Here is a 26,642-nt window from a genome sequence, read left to right as displayed (position 1 = left end):
CATAAAAGCCTGTCACATCCACTTTAACACACCACAATTATAGACTGCACTCTCAAAACCATCAACTTGCTCGAATCATATTTTGCAGACTAAAGTAATTACCTATGTAGACTTTACTGTGAATATACCACAGTTATTACTATTCCCAAAGTGAATGGAGAGACTTTCCTCCTGGAACTCTTGACTGAAGAAGACGGAAGCTGCTCACGTAACGTTGACTTGACTCGAAAAACGACCATCATTAACTTTTGCCCAGATAAATGAGTAAACAAAACCCCACAAAAAGCTGCTGTGATTTGACCAATGACACCTGTCCGTAGGCCGTGTCCAGCCTGATGCGCGCAGAACGCTCACCTGGCCGATCTAAGAGATAAAGGAGGACGCCTGACCAATCGCTTTATTTTGTAGGAGGGTTTGTTCATTTGTCTTCCTGTTTACCGGAGTGACGTCCCGAGTAACCAATCAACCGCGGCAAAGGGCGGGGTTTACGCGCGTGCCGGTGCAATCGCGCGCGGTGGGCTGGTCTTACCCGCAGAAGGCCCGCCTATTGGCCGGTCTGCAGACTTCCCTTAGACAGTTGTATGTTTCATAAAAATGCACTCTGATGCGGCAAGTAAGTAGTAACCATTACCGGGGAATGTCTGGAGCGTTTCACAGCGTTTGCGTGCGCGGCTGTGTTTGTTGTGACCGCGCGTGCATGGATTTGATCATTTTCACCACAACTTTTAGCCCGTCATCTTGGATTATTTCGATGATCCCGTGCTGTTTGCTGGGCTCTTTGTATTATGGCACTGCTGTCTTTCCCGATAACAAAGGAAGGGTAGAAGAGTGCATTGAACAGAGATGTGATTCAATGTAAAGATGTTTGATTCCGGCATTGCATCCGACTGCTGTTTATTGTTTACCATATGCAGTCTTTCATCGCCAGCAACAAAGGTTAGCTTAAACGACAGCTTTCAGCACTAATTAGTCGGTTTAGATATGTAGATGCGTTACTGCCTTGGTGTTCTCCTCTTTACCTTGAGCTCGATTGCAGAGCTGTGTATTTTATGTGTGTTGTGTTCCTGTTCGTTGGTGAATTGTGAGAGAAAGGGAAAAAATTGTGACGCAGTTGTGTAAAACATCTTCATTACCGGCTGCTGCAGTGCTGTCGTGCTTTGCTTTATCCAGACAAAACCTTCCCACGAGTGTATGTGAGCCTTCTTTTCCCTGGATGGATTTATTACACATATTTTGGGACCATTACAAAACGCATTCAATCAGTTAGTGCAAATGTTGGGGGTTGAGGGCTCGGAGAGAAACAGTCGCAATGCTAAGGACTGGGAGTTGTAGTTTTGAGACGAAAGGGTGACCGCCACTTTAGCTGTGTCACGGAAGCTAATGGACTACAACGCCCATGAGCTCAACTCTCCAGATACTTTGTAAACTCTGTGCAAGTTGAGCGTCCGCACTGCTATTTTCGGTATGCAGCTAGTGCTATTCGCTCGCCAGTGTGTTCGTATGACTAGCTTTAGCCTCGGGGAAGAGCTGTAGCATGTTTTCAACAGCTAATGTCAGCGAAAGAACGTAAAGATGCTATTGCTCAAGAGGATATCCTTCTGTTGAACATATTTGCCGATAGCCTACGATATTTAGTCACTCCCTTGTTGGTGTTTGGTGCCGTGCTTTAACCTAGCATTAGTCGGTTGAACTGCGACGTGTGGTTAAGTTTCCATTTAAAATGCTTCATTAGCCGGTTGTGCTGTGTTTTATATGTGGCTACTGCCTAAAACATGTCAGTCACCTTGTTGTACCCTTGCACCTTCCTTATCGGCTTTGATTGGGAGCAGAAGGCTGCTTGTTTGCTTTTTCCTGATCTTTCTGATGTTTGTTTTATTTTTGTAATTTATCCAGACTTTCAGCTGAATTCCCACTTAACCACACTGGCCAGCATCCATAAGATCCACCACACCTTACACAGGCTGGTAAATATATGCCAACTACTTGTGTATAAAGCTAGTTTAGGCTTGGTAATAGAGTTGTATGTAAACAAGTGCTTTTTAACCTGTTTCACTAGAACTTGACAGAAGACATTGGGCAGGACAGCCATCCTTCAGGTAATGTTCCTTGTTTTGCCAAATGTTGTGTCTTTGCAATTCTAATAAGTCTAATCATAACTCAAATGTTGCAGCTTGTTGCTCTAGAGCCATGCCTCCCAGGAAAAAGAGGAGACCCTCTGCTGGGGACGATATTTCAGCCAAAAAGAGTCGTCAGGACAGGTGCCATGTCAATGTCGATCTCACATCAAATTTTTATTGATAAGATGGCTCTTAGTTTTGTTTGTGTTTCCACAGTGTGTACAGAAAACATGAGGCGTTACAAATACGGGAAGAGGACACGTTTTCAAATAAAAGGTGTCTAGAATGGTTCTATGAATATGCAGGTAAGTGTTGTGTTGACCTCAAGAATCAATGTATGAACTGAACTCATTTACATTCATTGCCTTGGATGTTTCTCTCAGGATGCGATGATGTGGTTGGTCCTGAGGGTATGGAAAAGTTTTGTGAGGACATTGGGGTTGAGCCAGAAAATGTAAGTTCTTTTTGTAATATTTTGATAAGGCACGCAGTTCAGGCAACTGGGTTCTCACTACTGAGCACCATTTTCGGCTGTGATGGCAAATTTCTTTGTTGGCCACAGCATCTGAATCCAGATGTAGAGGGGGACGGGCCGAGCGTGATAACGGGAAGGACATCTGGCTTGATTCCTTTTTATAAAATTAAATATACAAAAGAAGACTAGGGAATTTGCAGGAGGATTTCTGACAAAGCCACCCAAAAAAAAAAAAGACTAAATTCTTGCAATGTTTTGGTGTCATTAAGTGACATTAAATGTGCTGTGCTTTGACATTTACCGTCTAACCGCAGCTGTGACATAACAGTGTGGTGTTTGTGCCCAGGTGGTGATGCTGGTTCTTGCGTGGAAGCTAGACGCCCAAAGTATGGGATATTTCACCCTCCAGGAATGGCTCAGAGGGATGGGCTCTTTGCAGTATGTGTTTGTTCTTTCTTCAATTCACTGTCTCTAGTCTCAGATGAAAACTGTTTCAGATACTGATAAAGATGAATGATTGTTTTTTAACCTTGTTTCTTGTTAGATGTGACTCCACTGAAAGGCTAAGGAACTCTCTGGACTACCTGAGGTCTGTCCTCAACGACAGCACTAGTTTTAAACTCATTTATAGATACGCCTTTGATTTTGCCAGGGTAAGAATGAATGCTGTATATATTTTCTATTACAACACATTTACACTTGAAGCTTACACATAGAAATGACATTTTAGTGAACTAAGTATGAATTGTATCTTATTTTGTGTTTCCTATATACACTAGATGTCCACATTGATCAGATCTTCAGTCTCTTATGCTTTCAAACCATTTTCATAACACTTTGCTACACATTTTGTACGTGTGAACAGGAAAAGGACCAGAGGAGTTTGGACCTGAACACAGCCAAGTGCATGCTTGGTCTTCTTCTAGGAAAAACGTGGCCATTGTTTCCTGTGTTTAATCAGTTTCTAGAGGTCAATTTCTATCTCATTTATTTAAATTATTTCACCTTATGTGCTGTATTAACTTTGCAATATTTGGTATTTCTGTCATTTCCAGCAATCAAAGTACAAAGTCATCAACAAAGATCAATGGTGTAATGTTTTAGAGTTCAGCAGGACAATCAACCTGGACCTTAGTAACTATGATGAGGATGGTGCCTGTAAGTACCTTTTTTACTACCATCGACTAAGTATAAATCCTGTAATACTTCTATTTGATACATTTCAATTTATTTTTTTTAGGGCCAGTTTTGTTGGACGAATTTGTCGAATGGTACAAAGAAAGACAAATGTCGTAGTTGAACTTCTAAGAAACGACATGAACCCAACTGTGACAACAAATGGCTATAAAAATATAATATCTTGGAAACAGAAAAATGGAGTTTAAATACGCAATCAAGGTGTCAAGGGACTATTGCATGTGATGGATAAGGCGTCGGAGGCCTAACGTTTGAGGGTTTTTTTTTTTTGGTTTTTTTAGACATCCAGTGGAGGAGGCTGCAGTGCCCCGTCTTCATTTGACTGTATATGTTAAGAGGACATGACATTTTGCACAGGAATGGATTCAAAACAGTATTTTTGCGGGAGTAGCACTCTTTCAGCCCCTTCTGAAGTGACCATTCTTGCATCGTGTCTCGAGTCTTATACTGTCTTTTTAAGGTAATTTTTTTTTACCTGGACACAATATGAAATCAACTACTTCTCTGCAATGAACTTTTGTGGATATGCAGCCAACTTAAAGAAGCACACTGTGTCAAATGAGGCAGGTTTCTTGACGCCTGTGCTGTAAACTTGATTTGTGCCAGTGGTTACGTTCTGATTCCGTTCCTGGTCCCTGCTGCTGTTCTCCATCTTTTGCTCGCCTGCTCCCTTCAGAGGGCTTCAGACCTCCGTAACACCAAAACTAGAGTTGCTGCTTATTTACTCTTATCCCAGGACATCGCCGATTTGCTCTTGAGAAGCATTTATTGGTCCAACCGTGACCGATTTTAATGCGTTTGTTTAGGTGGGAGTACTATTCTTACTGTGCCTCAAAACACAGGATCTAAATAGACACCAATCAAGCAAATTTGTAACGACCACATGCTTTATTACCAAATACGGGCCATAAGCAGCTGCCCATGTGCCATTCCCTTGCCTAAATACATGAAGAGAAATGTGTAGCTGCTTTTGTAGCTTTCTCCATTCGCATTGTGGAGTAGCTTTAACAAATGATGCATCGATTGATCAGATACCATTTTATGCCTCCCGACACGATCAGGCTTGGGACTAGCACAAAGTCTACAAGCTCGTGACCGTATGCGGCTGGATTGTTGTAAAAAAAGTTATGAGAAGCAGAAAATATTGACACTGATTTCGTAATAAAGCATGTTGTCTCAAAGTGATAATTGGTGTATAGAAATGTGCCGACACACATTACACATGACATGTTACATTCACACACAAACTGAGTGGTCAGGGATTATTTCAGGATGAACTTTGACTGTTTGGCTGTGTTAATATAAGTTGATATTGAAATAGTTGGTGTCCATTTTGTCTTTGGAAACATAGTTCTCTGTTGTCTTCCTTAGTCTACCAATAGTTCAGGTCTTCTCTTATTAAAGTAGTAGCATCCAATACGGACCATGTTAACCCACGCACATAAGACCAGTGACCCTTTGAATCAGGAAGAGGTCCGGTAGTGCTTGTAAAAAAATAAATAAATGTAGACTTGTTAAAAACGAAAACACATTTATTGGACCACCACTTAGAAATAATTAAATAAAAATTGACACAGAAGTTCTGTGATACTATGCTGTTATTTTTGCCTATTGTATTGTTCTGGTAAATACATGTATAAATTTGTCCTTGGCTGTGGTGTGACGAAGCTGAAAATTGTCAAGAAATGTTAATATTTGCATGCACGCTCCAAACCACGCCTTTTTGTGAATGGTTGAGACCTTTTTGGAAACATTTTTGGAAAACACATTTTGTTTGTACAGTAATTTGTGGGAAAAGTGTTTTGTGCTTAATACATTTAATACTCACAACCATGTTAATTCCAAACAAACATGGCTGTAAGTATTGGAACGATGTAACCTCAAAGGGGAGTGTGTAGTTCCCTTCTGCATCACCCATAGTCTTCAACACAGTCCAGTCAAGCACTTAAATCAAACCCTGAAGCCCTGATATTGCAATAATCACAACTTTGTATCTCGTTGTACACATGCATTGAATCCACTGAAACAATTTAGGATGCCATTTTTACATTTCCTACTGTACTTTAGGATTTCCTCATATGATGCAGGAGGTGGAACAGCTATGTCCCGACTGTATATATGTATGTAAAACTGTGTCAATATGTTTTGTTTTCAGTATAACCTATGTCCATATACACAAATAAAGCGTTTATTAACTTAATTCTTTGTGTTTATTAAAACATTTGGTGACATTTACAATGATTAATAATGAGGTGATTTATGTACAAAGGAGAAATAACTCTTCTAAAGTCAACGTTATTGTCAAGTCTGTAGTAAGATCATTTTAAAGAAAGCAAGAAACTGTTTATTACATGGAATTGCAAAGTTGCTACAACTCTTCCATTAAAATGGTGCAAGGTATTTTCAACAATACATATAGTTATATGAATGTATACATTATTTTACAATTAATCATTCCACAAGTTTTGATTTGCGTCATTATTACAATTTTAAATATTTCACCCATATCAAGTATATTAGGTGTGAGATATAGTGAGGGTTTCATGTTTATGAGAAGAACGTCTGGTTCTTGTTTGTTAAATGAGCTTTTACTTAATCATAAATATCCAATATTTAGGTTTAGTGCATTGTTACAACAGCATAATTCTAAAGTGTAACTTCTCTAGTGGTTACATAGTGCGGCTTTAATAGTTTATATTCACATTTATTCAATCAAATTTGACTCAATACAAATTGTTAGGGAGAAGAAGTCTAACATTAGTAGAAAATAAGAAGATGGTCATATTCTGTCTCTGAAAGCCTTGGGGCCCCTCCATCATCTTAAACAGCACTAATATTTGGGTTGTCATAAAACGGCTCATCAACGGATTCTTCTTCAGCCGTCTTTTCTTGAACAAAGCTTCCTCTGCTCAGACTGGTTTGAGGGGATCTCCATGTGAAATCTATGCTCTCCTCGGGCAGGGGCGTGGATGGGACGGGAGGTGGAGGGCCCTGGGACAGCTCAATGGATTTAACCGTGTGCCTTTTGTAGCTGGGAATCCCATACAACATGTCTTCACGTCTTCTTTCATCCAACGTAGGCGAGACCGAGCTATAAGTAAGTGGTTGTGACATCTTGGTTTTGACGTCCACGGTCCTTCTATAGACAGTGTGCTGTTCTGGGGTAAAGTCCACGCTAATAGGAACAGATTCGGTGACCGTTTCGTATTGGGAGTCCCAGTATTTCCGATCGGACGACATCGCCTTTAGCGCGCTTAGACCTCTTCGTTCGGTCTTCTCTTCAAACGTTGCAGCGGTCAATATTGTGGGGGACGTATTAAACGTTACACTTCTAGGATTGTACGTTTTCTGGGTCACAACCGACGTCGTTTTGACCTCTTTTTGTTCATCCTCGCTGCTGGAGGAATCGGACGAACGATCCTTTGATATCGTGGGAGGTGAAGACATGGGTGGGGACAATGTGAAGCTGCCGTGTTGTCTTATCGGCACCGGATGCTCCGAAAGATGACTCCCCACGCTGGTCCATCTCAGATTTGGAGGTAGCTCGATTTGTTTTGAAGGCATTAACTTTCGCTTGATGTTATCCAAACTCAGCTTCTTTGGTGTCTGAGGACTGCTCTCAACATGGAGCGGTTGTCTGTACGTTTCCCGATGTCGAGTGAAGGAATCGTTGGAGTGCGTTTTCATAATCGTACGCTTGTATTCGATGCTGCGCTGGTCGGTCACGTCGGAAAACCTGTGTGCGTAGAGTTTTTCGTCGTCACTACTTGAACTACTCGGCGGTGGCGTGGGCGCTGTGATGTTTAGACGCCTTTTGATTCGAGGTATTCCCCGGCTTATATCAGGGACTCTAACGCCCGCCGCGTCGTCATCACCACTGCTGCTCAAGGAAGGTCTCTTTTGCTTTGTCGTAAAATGCAAAGATCTTTTAACGTGCAGGATGCTAGTTAGGTTAGCTTGAGGTGACACTGGATCCAACTTTGAATCGTCTTCACGTTCACTGCTTGAAGAATCGTCTGCAGTTTGCGCTCTCGACACTTGCTCTGTCACAGTTACCGCACCGATACCACCGATGAGCCGTTCTGTCTTCGGGGGGCTTGGAGGAGGATGTGAAGGCACTGGCGGTGGGTTGCTCGTTCTTGTGATATCGAGACGCTTTCGAAATCGTGAACGTCCAAGATTCATGGCCGCCCATTTCGATTGTAAGTCTGGTGTAACTACTGGCGATGTCGTGCCACTCGCAGCTTTGTCGCTCGCGTCATCGGTCGTAACCATGTACTTTTCTAGCTGAATACTTGGTGCAGTTTTTGTTGGACTATGAGGTAAGGTTGATAGAGGAGAGACTTTGATAAAATGCGTGTTATCTTGATATTTTAAAGAGCCACTTGAAAGTTTAAGGTTGTTGTTCTTCTCGTCGTCACTGGAGGAACTCGAGTCGGAGTCTTCAGGTTTCATGGCGGGTCCTTTGATATCAAGACGTCTGCTGATGCGAGGTAAACCAAGACTTGTTTGACTTGTAGTTTGTCCTGCTGACATTTGGAGACTCTTAACAACCTTTTCATCCTCTGCTTGATCTGAGCTGCTTGAAGATGAACGAACTAATGTATGACTAGATCCACCACTGGCTGGAACAGGCAAAGGAGAAGGTTGTGATGGTATTTTGAAGTCTAAACGTCGCTTAAGTTGAGTAATGCCTCCAACATCCACTACTGGCCACTGAGTTTGAGCTTCAACTTTAGATCCAAGGATCGTCACGCCAACCTTTTCGCTGCTTGAAGCATCCGTTTCTGGCCCAGTTGTTTTGGTTGAAGTCACTATTTGTTGTAGATTCTCTTGAGATACTTTTACTTTGATTGTTTCTTCATCTTCACTCTCGTGTCTTGGTTTGACATCCAAACGTTGCTTGAGTTTAGGTAGATTTACAAGATTAATTACAGGCCACTGTGAATCTGGTTCTAATTGCTTAGCTGAAGATGTTAGCTGATGGATATTTTCATAATGATGGTTTATATCTTCTTCACTCTCACTGCTGGAGGAGGTCACAGAGTCTTGTTTTGGGATTCTGATACTTGCTGATGGGACTTTTTCTTGCACCTGCACTGCTCTTACACTTACTCTTTCTTTGATATCCAAGCGACGTTTAACTTTTGGTATTTTGACAAAATCTACAACCGGCCATTGGGATTTAATTGGTTGCTTAAATTGAGACGAAACAAGCACATTTTCTTGTTTTATTCCTGTGATTTCATGTTCATCTTCACTATCACTGCTGCTGGAAGAAACGTTACCATCAGGTATAGTTGGTTTGACGTCCAAACGTTGCTTGAGTTTAGGTAGATTTACAAGATTAATTACAGGCCACTGTGAATCTGGTTCTAATTGCTTAGCTGAAGATGTTAGCTGATGGATATTTTCATAATGATGGTTTATATCTTCTTCACTCTCACTGCTGGAGGAGGTCACAGAGTCTTGTTTTGGGATTCTGATACTTGCTGATGGGACTCTTTCTTGCACCTGCACTGCTCTTACACTTACTCTTTCTTTGATATCCAAGCGACGTTTAACCTTAGGTATTGTGATCAGATTGATTATAGGCCACTTTGATATGTGTTGATCAGTCGGTTGCTTATTCGAAGGAACTATTTGCTGTAGATGTTCTTTTGTTGCTTTATTTATTTGTTCATCTTCACTTTCGCTACTGGAGGAGGAGTCAAACTGTGGTTTCTGCACACTGACAGGAGTTGATGGTACTCTTCCTTGTGTCTGTATCACTTTAACTCCAGCATCTCCACTGACACTGCTAGAAGATAACTGCACAGCTGATATAGTTTTGATATCCAGACGTCTTTTAACTTGATGCACTGTCAGAAGGTTGACCACTGGCCACTGGGACTCTTGGTTCGGTTTTACTGCTGTTGGCCGTGTCACTGGAGATGTTGTTTCTTGTACGTTTGTTTGATTCACTTTGACTTGTTCGTCTTCACTCTCACTACTGAAGGAGGTGTCAGACTCACTAAGTATTGCAGATGGTACTCTTTCTGTCACTTGTATCACTTTTACCCTCTCTCTCTCTTTTATATCCAACCGTCGTTTAACTTTCGGTATTTTGACCAGATTTATCACTGGCCACTGCGTCTCTGTCGGTTGGATATTTGAAGATGTGACCGTTTGTATTTTCTCCTGGTGCTGTTTTATTTGGATTTCTTGTTCCTCGTCACTCTCACTGCTGGAGGAAGTTCCAGAATGTGGCTTTAGCACACCAGACGTGTTTGAAGGTAACCGTTCTGGTCCAACATATAGTCTCTGCGTGATGTCTAAGCGGCGTTTAACTGTTGGTACTCTGAGGAGATCGATCACTGGCCACTGGGACTGTAGATCAGGTTTTACTGCTGGTGGTGGTTTGACGGGAGATGTTGCTTGTTGAAGGATTTCTTGATTTACTTTTATACCTTGTTCGTCTTCACTCTCGCTGCTAGAGGAGGAACTCGGCACATTGACTCCTCCTGTTGGCACTTTTCCTTGCACATTTGCATATACTTGTTCTTCTTCAATGGTTGCTACGGCTGTTTTCACATCTAAACGTCTTTTGACTTTTGGTATTTTTACCAGGTCGATCACAGGCCATTGGGAGTCTTGAGGCTTTTTCTGAGAAGTTACCAGTTGAATATTTTCATAATAGTTTTCTTCACTTTCACTGCTTGACGATGTGCCGGACATTTGTTTGACTTCAGAAGTTGCTGTGGGAGATACTTGCTTTGAATATATGGGTATTTGCTCCTTTATTTCCTCATAGATCCTTTCTTCTTGGCCATCACTGCCAGAAAATGATTCCGAAGCTGCATATTGTTCTTTAAACTCTAGACGCCTCTCAACTTTACTGACATGCTCCAGATTAACCACTGGCCAGGGTGATTCTTGCTCAAAATGCACCACTTTCAAATCAGGTTTTGTCTCCAGCTGCTTTTTTTCTTGTTTGAATTGTCCACTTCCTCCGTCGCTGTCGCTGCTGCTGCAGGAGGGTTTGCGAGGTGGTGGCAGTGGTGCTTTCCTTTTCTTAATAGATGAAGATTTTTGCTCCAAAGGTTGTTCTTGTTGCAATTGATTTTTCATCGCTGTATCTTTGTTGTATGAATCCACAAATACACTTTGAAATATCAATCGCCTTTTGACAGTAGGGATATGTTCAAGGTCAACGACAGGCCAAGTGTCCACTGCACGCTGGCGTTCTGTTGCACTCTCAATACTAGAGGAAGATGATTTGGTTGAGTCCCTCTTTCCAAAAACGTCCGGCTCCTCCTCTGACTCTGGGTTGACGGTGTAATGCGTTGGTTCACTATCACTAACGTCTGAGCTGGAGCTGGATGACAAACTGATCGTTTTATCAATATTTGGCACGTTTAAAGTTGGCTGCTTGAAAGAACTATTTGGTGATAGTGGCGATCCGCTTCGTACTGAATCGCTATATTCAAATGGTTCTCCGTTGTCAAGATCTGGGTCGACGATGCTGATGTCGTTTCCATGTGGGAGCCAATCAGCAAATGGCTCAGAAACAAAGCCTGGTATTTCATTGGGCCTCTCCAAGGAAATGTGTGGTACGTCTATAGTCGTTTTTTGGATTTGCTCTTCAAAGGCCTGCTGAGTTGTATTAGGTTTAGAACGATTATCTTGAACTATTTTGTCACCTATTGAAGACTTTGAAGATTGAGATGAAAAGCTATTTCTCACATTTGAATCTGGGATGATTTCAAACTCAATTTTCTTGCCTAAATGATTGGCGCTCCTGTGATTATGCAAACCAGCTTCGCTCCCATCATCTGAGCTCTGAGCTTGACCAGGTCCTATCACTGCCCCGTTGTCTTCTTGTGCATCACCTGCTACGGTATCATAATATTGCATGTCCCCCTCCTCTGTATACTCAGTGAAAGTCACTCGTCTTTCACGATAGGGTTCAAAATCATCCACGTCCTCGCAGTGTAAGTACGCATCATTGTCGTATTCTTCTTGCTGGGCATTGGGCACAGGGGGAGTTACGGGTTTTTGTTTCTTAGTTTTGATCTTTTGCCAACAAACGCAAATGTAAGGTTGCAATAAGACTCCAAGAATGAAAGCAATAATAAAGGTGATTATGACTGACAAGCTCACAGCCATGGCAAAGTGAGACTGTGTCACAGTGATTCTTGTTTGAACCATTTTGTCCGAAACACGAGGAATAACTTCATCGGACACACTTCGAATACTTCTGCTCTGCTCAAGGATTTGTAAATGATATAAAGATAAGATTTGGTGTGACTTTGAAAGGCATACATAGAGTCCTTCATCTCGTTCTGTGACGTCCGTGATAAAGAGACCGCCCTGTTCTTGGGGTCTCCTCGTTTCACCGTTGGGTGTCCACCATGCTGCGTCTGTAAAGAGAAACGGGACTAATCATTATTGTGGAAATGATGCTCTTTAGGGTGCTGATGGTTATGGAATGTTCTTATCTCTATAACATGAATCTGCTTATGGAATAAACTTGCTGTATTATTGTGTCAGGGTTTTATGAAATAGAGGAAGTTATACAAATTAAGTGGTCATAAACACAAGCAGTTACATAGTCCTGCGCTTGAGGGTCAGTGCTCTTTGTAACACCCCAAAACCTCAATAAAGGTTAATTGTGTTTGTTGTAGAATGTATCATTGTTGTCTCCCTGTAAATGCAATGTTTTTATTCTTTATTTATTGTGACACGTTGCAAATTTGATCATGCACCTGTGTCCATTTAAACAGGTTTGACCCACAGAGTGCACTGGACTGACCCACAGAGTGCACTGGACGGCAGAAACAAAAGCACTGCGACTTTAATTGAATTCATGGGAGCTAGACTGCGTTACCTGGTTCAGAGCACCTCAGCAGTGTCTCTGAGCCTCTGTGGACAGTTACATCGTGGTGGATGTGTGAATCCTGACACTCCAGATCCTCTTCGTTGAACTCCTGCAGGTTCCTCCCAGACAAAGCCAAAGGAGAGGCACATTCAATACTCAACGTCTTCAGGCCTTTGCTGTTGTCAGAGGCCGTCCCTCTTTGGAGAAAACGCATGGCACAATCACAAATCCAGCTGTTTCCTCTCAAGGCAACATCTGCCCCGATGTGATGGAGAGAAATGTATGTTACAGGATGGAGAGTGGTCAATGTGTTGAAGCTCAGATCAATAACCTGAAAACCACCAAAAATACATGTTATATTTCACAATTACAACGTTAAACGCTCTAGTCAGGCATAACACAAAGCCATGATAGAAATGTATGTATTTTGCATAATCTGTTTATTATGATTTGCCTGATTTTTTGTTTCTTTTGTGACAGAACAAACTAAATTTACCTTAAGCTTGTTAAGTTTCTCAAATATTTGTGGATGGAGACGACTGATGAGGTTATGCTGAAGATGAAGCTCTTCCAATTGTTTAAGATGAGAGAAATCTCTTTGTTCCAGCATCGAGATTTTGTTGAAGGAAAGATGAAGAATCTGCAAAGACCTCTGTTGTCCCAAACCTGCAAGACATTAAGACAATGAGATACATTAGAAAACTGCCTGTAATCTGTTTCAATTTAGCTTTACATTTGACATGTTACAGTGTTGAGTAACAACAGTTTAACATAAACACTTAATATCCAACCAGAAGGAGTCCGGGCCTTTTGGACCCAAACCTGTACAAACTGAGAGCGATATATCAGGAAGGCATTCAATATAAACTCTTTGTCAAATGAATATGAAAATGAATCATATGGATTTGATACAGTGCCAAAACTTGAATGAAAAAGCCTAAAAGAACTGTCGGCATGACGACATGAAACTAGTGGCTCATAGACTATGAATAATAATGAATTATACTTAGAATAAGTTGTAAGGATTGTTTGGTAAATCATTTTAACTTAAGACATTATTTTCCACTGTAACACATTAAGATTTACTGCAGGTATTTTCTTCTGCTTCAGCTCCTTTCAGTGGTGGGTCTGTGTGAGGAGGCAGTGGTCAGTACAGAGCGCTCTGTGAGTGGAATACCAAGCAGGAGACGGCTCTAACACTCAGCACTGCTCCGTGTGAACGCCACGGGCCTGGACATGGGCCTGGACATGGGCCTGGACATGGGCCTGGACATGGGCCTGGACATGGGCCGTGCTGAAGGACATGGGCCTGGACATGGGCCTGGACATGGGCCTGGACATGGGCCTGGACATGGGCCGTGCTGAAGGACATGGGCCTGGACATGGGCCGTGCTGAAGGACATGAGCCTGGACATGGGCCTGGACATGGGCCTGGACATGGGCCTGGACATGGGCCTGGACATGGGCCTGGACATGGGCCTGGACATGGGCCGTGCTGAAGGACATGGGCCTGGACATGGGCCGTGCTGAAGGACATGAGCCTGGACATGGGCCTGGACATGGGCCTGGACATGGGCCTGGACATGGGCCTGGACATGGGCCTGGACATGGGCCTGGACATGGGCCGTGCTGAAGGACATGGGCCTGGACATGGGCCTGGACATGGGCCTGGACATGGGCCTGGACATGGGCCGTGCTGAAGGACATGGGCCTGGACATGGGCCGTGCTGAAGGACATGAGCCTGGACATGGGCCTGGACATGGGCCTGGACATGGGCCTGGACATGGGCCTGGACATGGGCCGTGCTGAAGGACATGGGCCTGGACATGGGCCGTGCTGAAGGACATGGGCCTGGACATGGGCCGTGCTGAAGGACATGGGCCTGGACATGGGCCGTGCTGAAGGACATGAGCCTGGACATGGGCCTGGACATGGGCCTGGACATGGGCCGTGCTGAAGGACATGAGCCTGGACATGGGCCTGGACATGAGCCTGGACATGAGCCTGGACATGGGCCTGGACATGGGCCTGGACATGGGTCTGGACATGGGCCTGGACATGGGCCTGGACATGGGCCTGGGCATGGGCCGTGCTGAAGGACATGGGCCTGGACATGGACCTGGACATGGGCCTGGACATGGGCCGTGCTGAAGGACATGGGCCTGGACATGAGCCTGGACATGGGCCTGGGCATGGGCCGTGCTGAAGGACATGGGCCTGGACATGGACCTGGACATGGGCCTGGACATGGGCCGTGCTGAAGGACATGGGCCTGGACATGGGCCGTGCTGAAGGACATGGGCCTGGACATGAGCCTGGACATGGGCCTGGACATGGGCCTGGACATGTCAGTTGTATGTTGTTGTGTGTTATGCTCCATTCACTTCCATAATCAGGAGGTGCGGTCAGGAGGTGCGGTCAGGAGGTGCGGTCAGGAGGTGCGGTCAGGAGGTGCGGTCAGGAGGTGCGGTCAGGAGGTGCGGTCAGGAGGTGCGGTCAGGAGGTGCGGTCAGGAGCAAAGTGCTCGAGATAAAGCAGAACGAGAGCGTCCGCCGCATCGATCCAGTATTGTAAATGTGATTAAAGGCTTTAAACTCTGATATGATCATAAATAATGACAAATAAGTAAATATATAACATAATACAGGTTTATACTCAAAAATGTGAATGTTTTGGTCAGAAGTGTCATTGATTGGCAGGTCGTTATCTCATGATGGTAAACAAAGGCAAGGCTTGAAATGTGAGATTAGATAAGACAATTGATCAGAAACTTTAATTATTACACTCTGTGTGGATCCACAAACATGGTCATCTCTGTATAATATATTTGTTTGTTGTTTAATTTTTTTGGTTTAAAAAAGTCCAGATTAAGATACTTTTATGGATTTAAATGTCAAACATTTACTTACAGGTTATATTGTATTCCTAAACCATTTTCTGTAATTGGTATACGTTAAATATTAGGATGCAGGTCTTCCAGGTGAAAACCTTTTAAACTTTAAATCAAATCCACACTATTTTCTTTTCTTCAGTTATTGGCTTTCCTTGTCCCTCAAATGTAAATAAAGGAGAACAATGAACAAAGGAAACAGCATTTGGGTTTAATTACTCGTTTATTGTAAATGTAAAGCAAAAATCAATATTGTTATCTATTGAATTAGATCATTATTTCATCTAATGCTCTAAAATATAACACAGGTCGACTAATGGGTTTTAATTATACAGATAAGATCAAATGTGTTTCGATGACTGCATCAAACACATTCTAGATACTACTTTGGTAATGTACATGCTCAGCTTCATTATGCTTGATTGAAACTAAAAGTGACGTTGAAAGTAAATAGTAGATAGTTTTATAAGGTCTCGATCTATATTATTAGAACTATTATAAGACCACATGGTAATATTAAAGAGCCTTCCCTTCCCCTGTTGAAAATCACATAGTTTTGTATTTAAAAAGAGTATCATCATCGTGGGATCATCATTTCTAGCTTTAGTATCGTAATCAATATAAAACTTTAGTATCATGACACCATTACTTCACTTACTTTACTTTCTGCTTCTAAAAGGACTTTAAACTGCTCAAAGAGCCTCAGGATTCTTCCATCTTTGCCCAAAGGCCTGTTCATTTATTGGTGATACATCATACAGTACATTTGTGTTATCAGTACGATCTCCTTAAATTGATTGTTATTTTAAGTGTCAATTACCTGCATTTACTCCTGTGAGAGTAACTCACCTTCAGGGAACGTCTGGAGCTGATTCCTCTCCACAGAGAGCAGCTGAAGGGCCGGGGCCCACAACAAACAGCCCCATCTCCCTCTCAATCTGGACCTGGACTTGGACTGACCCTTTAAATCCACATCCACACAAAGGGACAAGTGTGACATGCTGTTGTTCCCAAGCCACACTTTCTGTAGATTGTAATATTTGGATTGAAACGTCAAAGATCCCAGCTGGTTGTTTGAAAAGTCCAGTTCAGTTATGGAGGGGTTGATCTTCAACGGTGCAGCGGAGAGTCCAGCGGCTGAACAGTTTAGATGTAAGAACGTCTGACAAGTGCAAAACTCGGGGCACAAATCAAGTGGAGAGGAGTTCAGGAGTCCACAGCTCAGGAGAAGAACCAGCACCAGTTTAGGGCCCGGTGACACGGCCATTACAATCCTGTTTAAAGCACCAGACGCCTTCACTATTGGAATATAAATAAATAAATAAATAAATAACGTACTGTATAAGCTTGACAATCAAATGTAATGAAAACAATATTGATAAATAAATGCAAAAAGGCGGCTCACCGGATCTTGTGACGCTGGAAACACGGGACGTTCTCCTTTGAGTGCAAAGTCTGAGGCGTTTCTGCTGCGTCTTGGCTTTACCGGGACCTGCCCAGAGCTGAGCCTTCTGCACCTTCTAATCATTTACTCTGTGGGTTAATGTCTTACTGTCATTGTTTCCCTGGTACATGACAGATAGCAGCACGTTTATGACGGAGAGCCCTGCCCTCACATTCCCCACTGTAATAAACATTCATAATGTAGGCGTGCCCTGCCATGTTAAAGAGCTGCATAAACGCCTGGACATTTACACTGAAACTAGTGATAAGAGGGTCAACGCAGGAGCACGGTTTCAACATGTTTATTGCAACAAACAAACAACAGGAGGACGTTTACCTTCTTGCTTTTCCATTCCACGCATAAAGTCAATTATCTTCTGAGAACGTTATATTGAGGATTTTACAAACATCTTCAATAGCAGACAATATAAGGCAAAACAAACTCAAAACATATATTGCACAAAACTCCAGATCCCTCAATAAAAGCTTACAATGATTATTTAATTGTTCTGCCTTAGTGCAAACACACCTGTATTATTTACTGTAAAAAAGCTAAAGCAACAAAGGCAGGATATTAGGCTATATTTGTTATATTCCCTTGTAAATCCATTGGCACGTGCATGATCGAAAGGTGCAAAAGGAATCTTGTTATTTTCTATACTTTACAGTGATAGTCTTATACATAAATATATATACATATAAATGATCATATTAGTGTCGTCAATAACAGCTGCCAGAGCAAGTACATCATCTCTTCATTCTTGTACTAATACTGGATGGTAAATACACATTTCTTTGGGCTCAACCCAGTACGACATTAGAGATAATAAGTGCTGCTCAGTGGCATCTTATAGATAATTTATCACAAGTACAAAAGAATAACACAAGTTCTTCATTATTAAAGTCTGAGAGCATCCGAGAGCAAATGTTTGAGGCGTTCTAACACATCACAGGAGAATCAGTGAGTAAACCCATAATAAAGTCTGAATACTGAGTGGTGTTCGCTCATTAAGCAGCAGATTTCAGTCCAGTTCAAAAATGAGACTTTTTACACGGGTTGTCAGAGGTTTGGCAGCCCATGTTTGGAAACTTCACCTGAACTCGGAAGAGCGTCCCGTCCGCACACATGCACAGCTTGTACCGCTCCAGACCCTCGTCGAAATACACGTCTCCCGCCGAGTTTGGGATTCGAGTGGCGTTGAACATGACCGATCCGTTGAGAACAATACTGTTCTCCTGCAAAAGGACAAAACAGAAACATATTGAGACATGTTCGGGAAATATTTTATTTCAAGTAATAATATGTATAACTAAAGAGCCCAGTCTAATGAAAAAGACCATGATTTTTTCACATTTCAACAGCCACAACACAAATAAATCATATTTGCAAATGTTCGGAGAAAATATGAAATAGCAAAGTGACTTATTGATACATTTCACACGTCACACTGGGGGGATATTTGCGGTTACCATGGCAATGCACACATTAGAAAACACAGATACGGTTTAAGATGGTTTGAAAACTAAAAAAAATATTTGAATCAATACATTTTCAAGAGTCTGTGATCAACACGATGGTTTATGGTTCTGTTTAAGAGATGAATTGTGGCTTATATTCATCTGGCTGAGTATTAGTTTTAGCCTCAGATTGGTTTGCTTGCGTCTGTCTGTGTCTTTGCTGATTGTCTCGCCCAAACCTTTCCCCAAACCTTAACCTGACACAGGCAGAATGTAAGGCAGCCAATCAGAATCATCTGCTGTGCCATCCTGCCACCCTCCTGCTGCTGCCACTGCTGTTTGGGCAGATGCCAAAGGCGAAGCTCCAGGACAAAACAAACAGTGAAGCGAAGGAAGCACTGAAACCTGTTCAGTGGAAAGAGACGGGAGCGTTTTATCTTGTCTGGATTTAACTAAAGTTTGATTTCTCGACTGATTCTCCTGTTGCGACACTTTGATCAATCATCTTTGAATATTATTCGTAATGACATTCCGCCTCTTCCTGATTGCATTCATGAGATTCCAGTAATGAATCAAATCAATTCTGCACAATTATCAATCTGTCGTTAGCCAGGTTAGCCAAGTTAGCCAGGTTAGCCAGGTTAGCTTTTGACTTACACCACTAGAAAGGTGTGGACAGAGTGTGATGCCAGTGGTGCAGTGGATGAAGGTGTTGCATATGTGGGGTTACTATCCGCATCATTTCGCCGAATGTCTCTACCCTCTCTCTCCTCGTTTTGAACTGTTTTTGGAGAATGGTCATACTCACAGCCCTAAGCTCGATGCTTCCACCCATCTTAAACTCCACGGTGCGTCCCATGATGTTCACTCCCTCGTTACCGCGAATGATCGCCTTTCCGTCCCCTTTGATGTTCAGGTCCGAAGAGGCGCTGCTGGTGATCTGAGTAAAGCACAGATTACAGCGGACAGATGACCTTATGATGACCTTATGCTGTTTCCTTCATAAACAACACTACAGTTCAGGGCAAAGGTCGGAACAAGTGTCATATTACACTAATAAAAGGTGTAACTTTATACTGACAGTTATACAGCCCTTTAGTCTCTTAGTGATATGAAGGAACTGAATATTCTGACCACATCTGACTGTAAGATCTCCAAAACTGCAGCTTTTATAGGATTTATAGGAGAAAAAAATGGAAAAAATGATAACTTGATACTAAAACTAGAATCAAACCTAGATATGATTTTTGTTAACGCCGCAACAACAACAACAACAACAACAACAACAACCACCACCACCACCACCACCACCAGACAAACAAAAAGTCACATACAGGAGTATTAAAGGACAGAAATTAAACTTTTATAAATAGCTTTATAATATATATATCAGACCTTTTAATACTGCATTATTATGTTAAAGAAACTGCTATTATTTTGTTTAAAAATACATCATATTTTACTCTAATCTAATGCATGGCTCATTGAATGAATGGATATAATAACTATACATTTCTAATAATACTGGTATCAAGAATCAAGCTTATTCCGTTGTATGAAAATCGAGTTTAACAGTTATAGTTAAGTTATTTTCTATCAAACAATAAGGATGAACTCTGAGTGAAGCAGCAGAACAGAGCAGCTTTGAAGACGATGACAGAATTAGAATATAAGTGACGTACTCTCTCTGTGGAGGCCTTTTTGACGCTGAGGACCTTGACTCCTTTGGGCAGATTGAACTCGTGGTTTTCAAAGTCGGTGCTGAAATATGTGTTTTGCGATCGTGGGTCTGTGAACGAAATGCCAACGTCACTGATGACGGAGGTCTTGTCCTTCTCCACACTCAGCTTCGTGGTTCCTTGTTGAAACACAACCTGTGAAGACAATATAATAATACTTGTGGATCCAACCTATGGGATTTGTCTGCATCCATTTGAAAATCCTTACCGGGTTGTTGTTGCCGACGATGACCAGATCCTTGTCTTTGCGGCCTCCGATGGTGCTTTTGTGCAGCGGGTGAACCACGCCCATGTCGGCTTTTTGTTTGAACCGAAGGAGCCCAGACTCGTGGAACTCGATGCTGTCGCAACCGTTCGGACCAATTCGAATCACGGTCCATATCACCAGCGTTATCTAGGACAGAACATCAGAGATATTTATTCATGTTCTGTAGAAGCAAAGGATTTATATTCTATGTTTTTTGTGTTCTACTCCAGGACAAGCTGAGATGAACAGTGTTTGATTTGAAACACATCATTTCCTCTCATGGATCATCATTAAATTAGATTTAGAAAAACAAACTGGTCAAAAGTTGAATATGTTCATCCAAAAAGCTTCTTCAGTTCATCTAACGAGGATCTGGTGAGTCACAACCTCATATCTGTGAAAGGAGGAGCTAACGACACTGAAACTGTGGTGGTTTAAGTACATTCAAATACCCAGTGCAGTGTTATATAAGTAAATATAATATTTTGGTTTTGTATGTGTGCATTTTATAGCTAAATTTAAATAAAACTACAAAATGACTTGGTAGTAATGTTGGCTTATACATTGAAATGCATCCTAAGTGATATTTGTACATTGAAACACTCACAATAAGGTTTATTAAGGCGAGGAGAAAGAGCAGGACAATGATGCAGACGGCCATGTTCCCTTTGCGTCCCCTCAGTCCGGTTTTATGAAGACGCTCCTCTTCGATGGGGATGTAGCCCGCTTTGAAGTTACTGTTGTGCTCCTTGTTCACGTTGCGCCTTTCGATGGCCTTCTCCCTCATGGACTTCTTCATGGGCCCGTTCGAACTCTCCTGAGACAAAATAACAATAGATTTTCAACAACATTAGGAGACATTAGAAGTGTTAAGGGTGGAAGGGAATATCAGTGAAGCACATGCAGGAGCGAGATGGACTGATCCTGTAGCTGTGAAAGGAACGGGACAACGAACACAAAAGGGTTGCCAAGGTTATTACTGGAGGAAAAAGAGATTTATGGAGATATGACAGTTGCTATTTTCACATGCAAACCCAACATCTGATTATTATCTCATTTCTGGAGCGTTAAAGAAAGAAATCAGATGTTTTGACTGTATACGTGTCATTTTAATCATCTTATAACGAATCAGATTTAGAGTGAGCATGTAACCAAGCCAAAAAGGACATACTACTGGATAAAAAGACATGTAATAGCAAAAAAACAGCTGAAAGGCAATGAACTATGACACAAATCACCTTCAAACGACAGCTGGAGAAACAATACACACTGCTAACAAGGTGCATAATGTGTTATTTGCACAGATATGACTAAACAGATCATATGAGGCATTGGCCAGGGCAGTGTGTGGTCCATCTGAGCTGCTCTGGAATGTAAATGTGTTAAATGCCCCAGCCTGCCTGTCTGCCACTAAAAATAAACCGCACTCGTTTAGCACGGGGAAAGTAATAATATAATAATAATAATAATATCCGAGCTCTCTTCTGCTTCTATTGAGGACAGTTTGCATTGGATTTTGCCTCAAACAAAAGTAGAAAACAAGCGCAGCGCCTGTTATATGTTTATGCAGCCCACACGTCACGGAGGCCAGTGTTTATGAGTCAAGCGTTACCAAGGCAACATTTATAGATTCAGACACGGTCACGTCGACACTTCCGGCCGGTAATGTCACACAATGTGGCTAAAGAAGACGACGGTGAGTCCGGGAGGAATGAAATAATGTGAGATATAGTGTAAATAACGGACCTGTTCTGACGCCATGTTGCCCCTCCCGCTCCTGCAGCCGAGTGACAGGACGAGTCCATTCTGAGCCTGCAGCGGGGGTTATGAAGGGATATACCACATTAATACTCACACTTTCATTCATGTCATGAACAAACATACATATAACTTTGAACATAGGGTGTGGTAAAGCTGTTTGTAGCGTCACGTGGTGTAGTTATAGTTATTATAGTCACATTATAAACAGCTGGTGAAACACGTGTAATGGTTCAGCTCGTCATCGTTCAGCCAATGACCGTAATGTTCCTAAAATAGTAAAACCATGAAATGAGTCCATTCATATTTTCCATACGTAAACCATGGATGTGTTATATTATTAACATCAACAACAACAACAACAACAACAACAACAACAACAACAACAACAACAACAACTCTGTGCATTATAGATTTCCCTTTTCGAAAGAAACACAAATAAGCTGTAAATGAAACAGACAAAAAAGGTGAAGCAAAACAAACTCATAATGACTTTATTGGAGGTTATATGTGGAACAGATGAGTATCAATTATTTTATTGTGATTGTGATGATTATAATTTTCTTCTTTTCTTTTTTCTTTGGCTCATTCTAACTAGGCCTAATAATAATACTATTTGTTGATTGATAGGGACAGATTTGGGATTGTTCTCTTCTATTTACCCTTATTTTGTTAGATATGATTTCTTCTCATTCACTCCAGACTCTCCAGTGTGGAAACATCATTTGCTGCTCCTGCAGCTCCTGGTGTCTGTTACAGTGTGACATTACACTGTCCCGGAAGCTGCAGAACACAGACATAAGATCAGTGAAGACAGGAGCTTGTCTCTCATTTGGTTGCCACAACTGAGGCTGGAGGAGCTGGACAGAGTGACCAGGACTGGACTTTACTGCTCTGGAGTATTTAACCCTGCTCGCACTTTAACCCAAAACGATTAAGCTCCAGTGTTTTTGCTGTTGTGTTTTTAACTCTTGAAGGACAATGGCAGATACTTTGAGGAGACTGACAAACAGCTCTTCATTCAGTGTTTTGCAGAACAAGCTTGAGACATGGAACAATGACTTCCACGTAAGTTCATCATGAATTCATAATCAGACTTAAATCTGACCAGGTCAATCTATTCTGTTCAAACTGAATGTTGTGTTTACAACAATAATGGTTTCAATAAGTGAGATATTTGCCTTGGAATGTATAACTCTGTTATAACGTAAACGTTACATTAGCCGTGTGTGTTTAACGTTAGCATTAGCTTGAGCTAATGAACAAAACAAATACAATATATTTATTACGTTTGGTAAATGATCCGCGGTTTGAGGGTTTAAAGTTTCCATTTTACAGTGAAGGAATGTTTCATTAGCCTTGATTTTTAGCTCAAGTTTGGTTGCCATGGACGCCAGTCGCCATGACAACTGTTGGACCGTCTCAAAGATGTTTTACTGCAGCGGGAGGATAGTTAAAGTTATTTCACTTCCTGTTTTGTTTGTGACCTAAACATAACGGGGCATCACTGTTTTATTGTTAAAAGTAAACTTACTAATGTAGTATTTCACTCTACAGGGAGTATTTTAATCATTAAATGGCCCCCAATATCTAAACCATATATTTATATTTATATTTCTGGATGACTCTTTATCATATCTTTATTATCCTTCAGGTTCTCTCCTGTGACCAGAACTTGAATCGATGCTGTGAAGTGATCGAGCTGACGGCTAAAGTCCAAGGTCAACTCTTTGCTGTTCTTAACCTGACGGCTGCAGAAGGTACACGCAGCCCTAACACATGCAGAAAGAGTAATCCTTGGTCAACATTGACATGTCATATTTACTGGCTGATGTTTTTCAGGGGGACAATATGGTGGAGTGGACACCCTCAAATCCCGTCTTCTGCCGTGGCTTGGAAGCTGTTTTTCTATGTCAAGACCCTCAGTGTCTGATGACACCAGTCTGCAGCTCATGCAGGTGACAAGACACTTAAGTGTCCATTTCAAAATGTAAAAAACATTATGGAACAAAAGCAGGAAATAATTCACAGTAATGTTGTATTATTCTTAGGACTCGATGGAGAAAGAGAGGAAACTCCGGGAGCTTTCTTTTTGCCATGACAGTGACATGCAGAAGATAGAGGCTCAGCTGTGCTCCACAAAAATACAACTGGACTCAACCAGAGAAGAGTAAGTTTGACAAATGTCGTGTATTGTTTATCGTCTCTAATAATATGGATTTAGACTTTAAATTGCATTGGTTGTTATTTTGTTACTATTTTGATAGATTGGCTGAAGCTCAAAATGAACTGGATGACACTAAAAACAAATCTGCCACCACTCTTCTGGCAACAGAAGATGAAATAATACAGCTCAGAGCAGAGTGAGGGGATGTGACTTTGGCCTATTTATACAGTTAGTTAATGGTTCATCTTCTGTTAATATTTGTGTGACTTTTTACAGTTTGCGTGCGGCACGTGAAGAAGTGGAGATCTATAAGAGGAAGCTGAGCACCATCGATGACTACGAGCGACAGATACGTTTACTCAGGGACGAAGTGTCTTACCTCACCACAGAGAAGGCCGTGCTGCAGGAGAGGCAAGTAAAGTCATCCCATATAATGTATATTTAGTTAGTTAGTACCATCCATATGTAGTGGCAATAAAAGACTGTGTTGTGACTTTGTACAGGCTGGTGCGGAGTCGCTCGCCCAGTCCTCTGCCCAGGCTGACCCGCACGTCCAGTCCCATCCGGAGTGAGTCCCCGACCCGGGCCCAGCTCACACACTCGTCCCGACACGCTCGCCTCGTCTCCCGCTTCAGTGACCTCTACGCCGTGGAGAGGCTGGAGGCACAGACCATACTGCGACGATATGTAGACAATTTAGAGATGGTCCAAAAAATCATCTTCATTGCTGCTGTGGTATGTCCCATGTGACTGAGACTTATTAGACATTATGACCACTGACAGGCACACATCATCATCACTGTGGCAGCGATGATGACATGACGTGGCTGATTTGGATCCTCTCTTGTGCAGGAATCCTTCAGAGTGGCAAAGCTGGCGTTCCGTCATTTCAAACTGCGAGTTAGAAAGACTCTGGCTTCAACTCACTTTGGTCCTGAGAGTCTGGAGGACGCGGCGATCGATTACATCGTCCGAAATCTGGACCTATACGACGTCCAGGCCAGCGTGAACGTATGACCAACATCACATCAATACTTTTAAAAGTCATATTGTGATTTTTTTGTATTGATTTTGTTTCTGTTGTACAGGATGTGATCAACGCCATGAACGTAAATCCTCGTATCTCATTTCCTCCGGAGACAGACTTTGTTCTCATCAGCTCTCTGATCAGAGAGACCTGCAGAGTGGCCTTTGCCCTGCAGACGCTGGAACCACCGCTGGACGTGGCCTTTGCGAGTGACGGGGAACTGTACAACGAGCTCAGGTCAGAGCGGACAGAGGGGCTCAAACTTTGCCCGAGAACCACAGGACAAGTCTTTTTATTTCAGCTCACAATGTGGTTAAGGTTTAGTCTGGATCTGAGCAGAGCCATGTCACAAGGAACTCATAGTCCTGAGATTGGCTTAGTCCCAGCATTTGATCTTTTACATTGTAGCCAGTAGATTGTAGTGTAAACGCAGGATCAAATGTGTGGATAAATGTATTTACACGGCTGTTTCCGTGTCAGGTATCGCCGCAGTTATGACTCAGAGTTCTCCGCTCCTCTGGTCCTGTTCCACGTGTGGCCAGCGCTGATGGAAGGAGACATTGTTTTAGTGAAGGGTGAAGCTCTCACTCGCAGAGGTGCTATGGTAAGAATGATACTGTCACATCATGTATGTTATTTGACATTGACTTATTGTTTTGTGCCTGTTGCAGTGGAGCAGAAGCCGCAGCAGAAGTGCCAGCCCAGTGCGCTCCAGATCTCTCTCTCCGTCTCGCAGCCTTGTAAGTTTCAGAAAGATTTAGGAGTCAAACAAAAAACAAATAATACTTTTTAAGTACATGGTAACTGAACTTCAAATGTATTTCTTTCTAACATGCACACTAAATGACCAAAGGGTATGTGACTGATGCACCAGAAATACAATAGTGGTTACTTTACTTTAACTACTGTGTACATAAACATAAAAATGACATGTGTTTTTGTTCATAGGCATATAACAGCCGGAGGAGACTCTCTCCTGAACGTCTGAGAGCCAGTCACTTGTGATCAGAACCGCTCCCTCTGCTGTGAGGAGGAAGGTGCTTGTACATATTCAAGTTTTACAGCAGAATGTCCATCTCTGTCACAGCTCACTAAAGTGACACGGACCTAGTTTACTTCTTTAATGTGTTTGTTAAGTTTGGTAAAAAGTGCAGTGTTTGATTGAGTTTCATAGTTTATATTTGTAATTATCATTCCTGCACAGTAGCACTTTTAGTAGCATCTAAACACAAATATTTACAAGCCTTAATTTTCCTGATTAGT

At 42.1% G+C, this 26,642-nt stretch overlaps 4 protein-coding genes across 6 annotated transcripts; 2 read left to right on the top strand and 2 right to left on the bottom strand.

Annotated features, from left to right (window-relative positions):
* The first annotated feature begins 477 nt into the window (after nt 1-477).
* dcun1d4 (DCN1, defective in cullin neddylation 1, domain containing 4 (S. cerevisiae)) lies at nt 478-5,989 on the top strand. Of its 3 annotated transcripts, none has more exons than XM_072437958.1 (11): nt 478-613; nt 1,894-1,964; nt 2,057-2,096; nt 2,171-2,258; nt 2,334-2,422; nt 2,501-2,571; nt 2,939-3,030; nt 3,137-3,245; nt 3,458-3,562; nt 3,648-3,750; nt 3,833-5,989. In XM_072437958.1, exons 1-11 carry the CDS (start codon nt 595-597, stop codon nt 3,886-3,888), a joined length of 843 nt encoding a protein of 280 aa, XP_072294059.1. In that variant the 5' UTR covers nt 478-594; the 3' UTR covers nt 3,889-5,989. The 3 variants fall into 3 exon arrangements, with proteins under 3 accessions (XP_072294059.1, XP_072294058.1, XP_072294060.1); XM_072437957.1 differs by lacking the exon at nt 478-613 and adding an exon at nt 756-936; XM_072437959.1 differs by lacking the exon at nt 478-613 and adding an exon at nt 1,248-1,462.
* A 220-nt stretch (nt 5,990-6,209) lies between these two features.
* Nucleotides 6,210-17,014, bottom strand: lrrc66 (leucine rich repeat containing 66). Its single transcript, XM_072439054.1, has 5 exons — nt 16,946-17,014; nt 16,390-16,839; nt 13,146-13,315; nt 12,659-12,980; nt 6,210-12,191 (listed from the first exon to the last, which is right to left on the bottom strand). The coding sequence occupies exons 2-5, from the start codon at nt 16,805-16,807 to the stop codon at nt 6,610-6,612; spliced, it is 6,492 nt and encodes a 2,163-aa protein (XP_072295155.1). The 5' UTR covers nt 16,808-16,839; nt 16,946-17,014; the 3' UTR covers nt 6,210-6,609.
* Nucleotides 17,015-17,269: 255 nt separating this feature from the next.
* On the bottom strand, nt 17,270-22,242 carry sgcb (sarcoglycan, beta (dystrophin-associated glycoprotein)). Its single transcript, XM_072438859.1, has 6 exons — nt 22,174-22,242; nt 21,035-21,244; nt 20,389-20,574; nt 20,124-20,315; nt 19,250-19,381; nt 17,270-18,219 (listed from the first exon to the last, which is right to left on the bottom strand). The coding sequence occupies exons 1-6, from the start codon at nt 22,186-22,188 to the stop codon at nt 18,016-18,018; spliced, it is 939 nt and encodes a 312-aa protein (XP_072294960.1). The 5' UTR covers nt 22,189-22,242; the 3' UTR covers nt 17,270-18,015.
* An 899-nt stretch (nt 22,243-23,141) lies between these two features.
* spata18 (spermatogenesis associated 18) lies at nt 23,142-26,390 on the top strand. The gene is made up of 12 exons (XM_072438642.1): nt 23,142-23,253; nt 23,840-23,945; nt 24,028-24,143; nt 24,237-24,355; nt 24,453-24,548; nt 24,629-24,763; nt 24,856-25,087; nt 25,205-25,363; nt 25,441-25,616; nt 25,860-25,983; nt 26,051-26,119; nt 26,328-26,390. Exons 1-12 carry the CDS (start codon nt 23,167-23,169, stop codon nt 26,382-26,384), a joined length of 1,476 nt encoding a protein of 491 aa, XP_072294743.1. The 5' UTR covers nt 23,142-23,166; the 3' UTR covers nt 26,385-26,390.
* Nucleotides 26,391-26,642: the final 252 nt, after the last annotated feature.

Source organism: Eucyclogobius newberryi, unplaced genomic scaffold (genome assembly GCF_026437365.1).
Source record: "Eucyclogobius newberryi isolate DKJ021-1_F unplaced genomic scaffold, fEucNew1.0.hap1 SCAF_9, whole genome shotgun sequence".
NCBI lineage: Eukaryota > Metazoa > Chordata > Actinopteri > Gobiiformes > Gobiidae > Eucyclogobius > Eucyclogobius newberryi.
This window is presented reverse-complemented; position numbering and strand designations above follow the sequence as displayed.

Coding starts and splice junctions, on each gene's coding strand:
- spata18 (XM_072438642.1), top strand. CDS start 23,167: ATGGCAGATACTTTGAGGAGACTGACAAACAGCTCTTCATTCAGTGTT. Junction 23,254..23,839: donor CATGGAACAATGACTTCCAC/GTAAGTTCATCA, acceptor ATTATCCTTCAG/GTTCTCTCCTGTGACCAGAA. Junction 23,946..24,027: donor TAACCTGACGGCTGCAGAAG/GTACACGCAGCC, acceptor GATGTTTTTCAG/GGGGACAATATGGTGGAGTG.
- lrrc66 (XM_072439054.1), bottom strand. CDS start 16,807: ATGGCCGTGTCACCGGGCCCTAAACTGGTGCTGGTTCTTCTCCTGAGC. Junction 12,981..13,145: donor AGAAACTTAACAAGCTTAAG/GTAAATTTAGTT, acceptor GGTGGTTTTCAG/GTTATTGATCTGAGCTTCAA. Junction 12,192..12,658: donor GCTGAGGTGCTCTGAACCAG/GTAACGCAGTCT, acceptor TTCTCTTTACAG/ACGCAGCATGGTGGACACCC.
- dcun1d4 (XM_072437957.1), top strand. CDS start 909: ATGCAGTCTTTCATCGCCAGCAACAAAG. Junction 2,572..2,938: donor TTGGGGTTGAGCCAGAAAAT/GTAAGTTCTTTT, acceptor GTTTGTGCCCAG/GTGGTGATGCTGGTTCTTGC. Junction 3,751..3,832: donor CTATGATGAGGATGGTGCCT/GTAAGTACCTTT, acceptor TATTTTTTTTAG/GGCCAGTTTTGTTGGACGAA.
- sgcb (XM_072438859.1), bottom strand. Junction 19,382..20,123: donor AAAAGGCCTCCACAGAGAGA/GTACGTCACTTA, acceptor TGCTTTACTCAG/ATCACCAGCAGCGCCTCTTC. Junction 18,220..19,249: donor GAAGCATCGAGCTTAGGGCT/GTGAGTATGACC, acceptor GTCCTTTTGCAG/GAGAACAGTATTGTTCTCAA.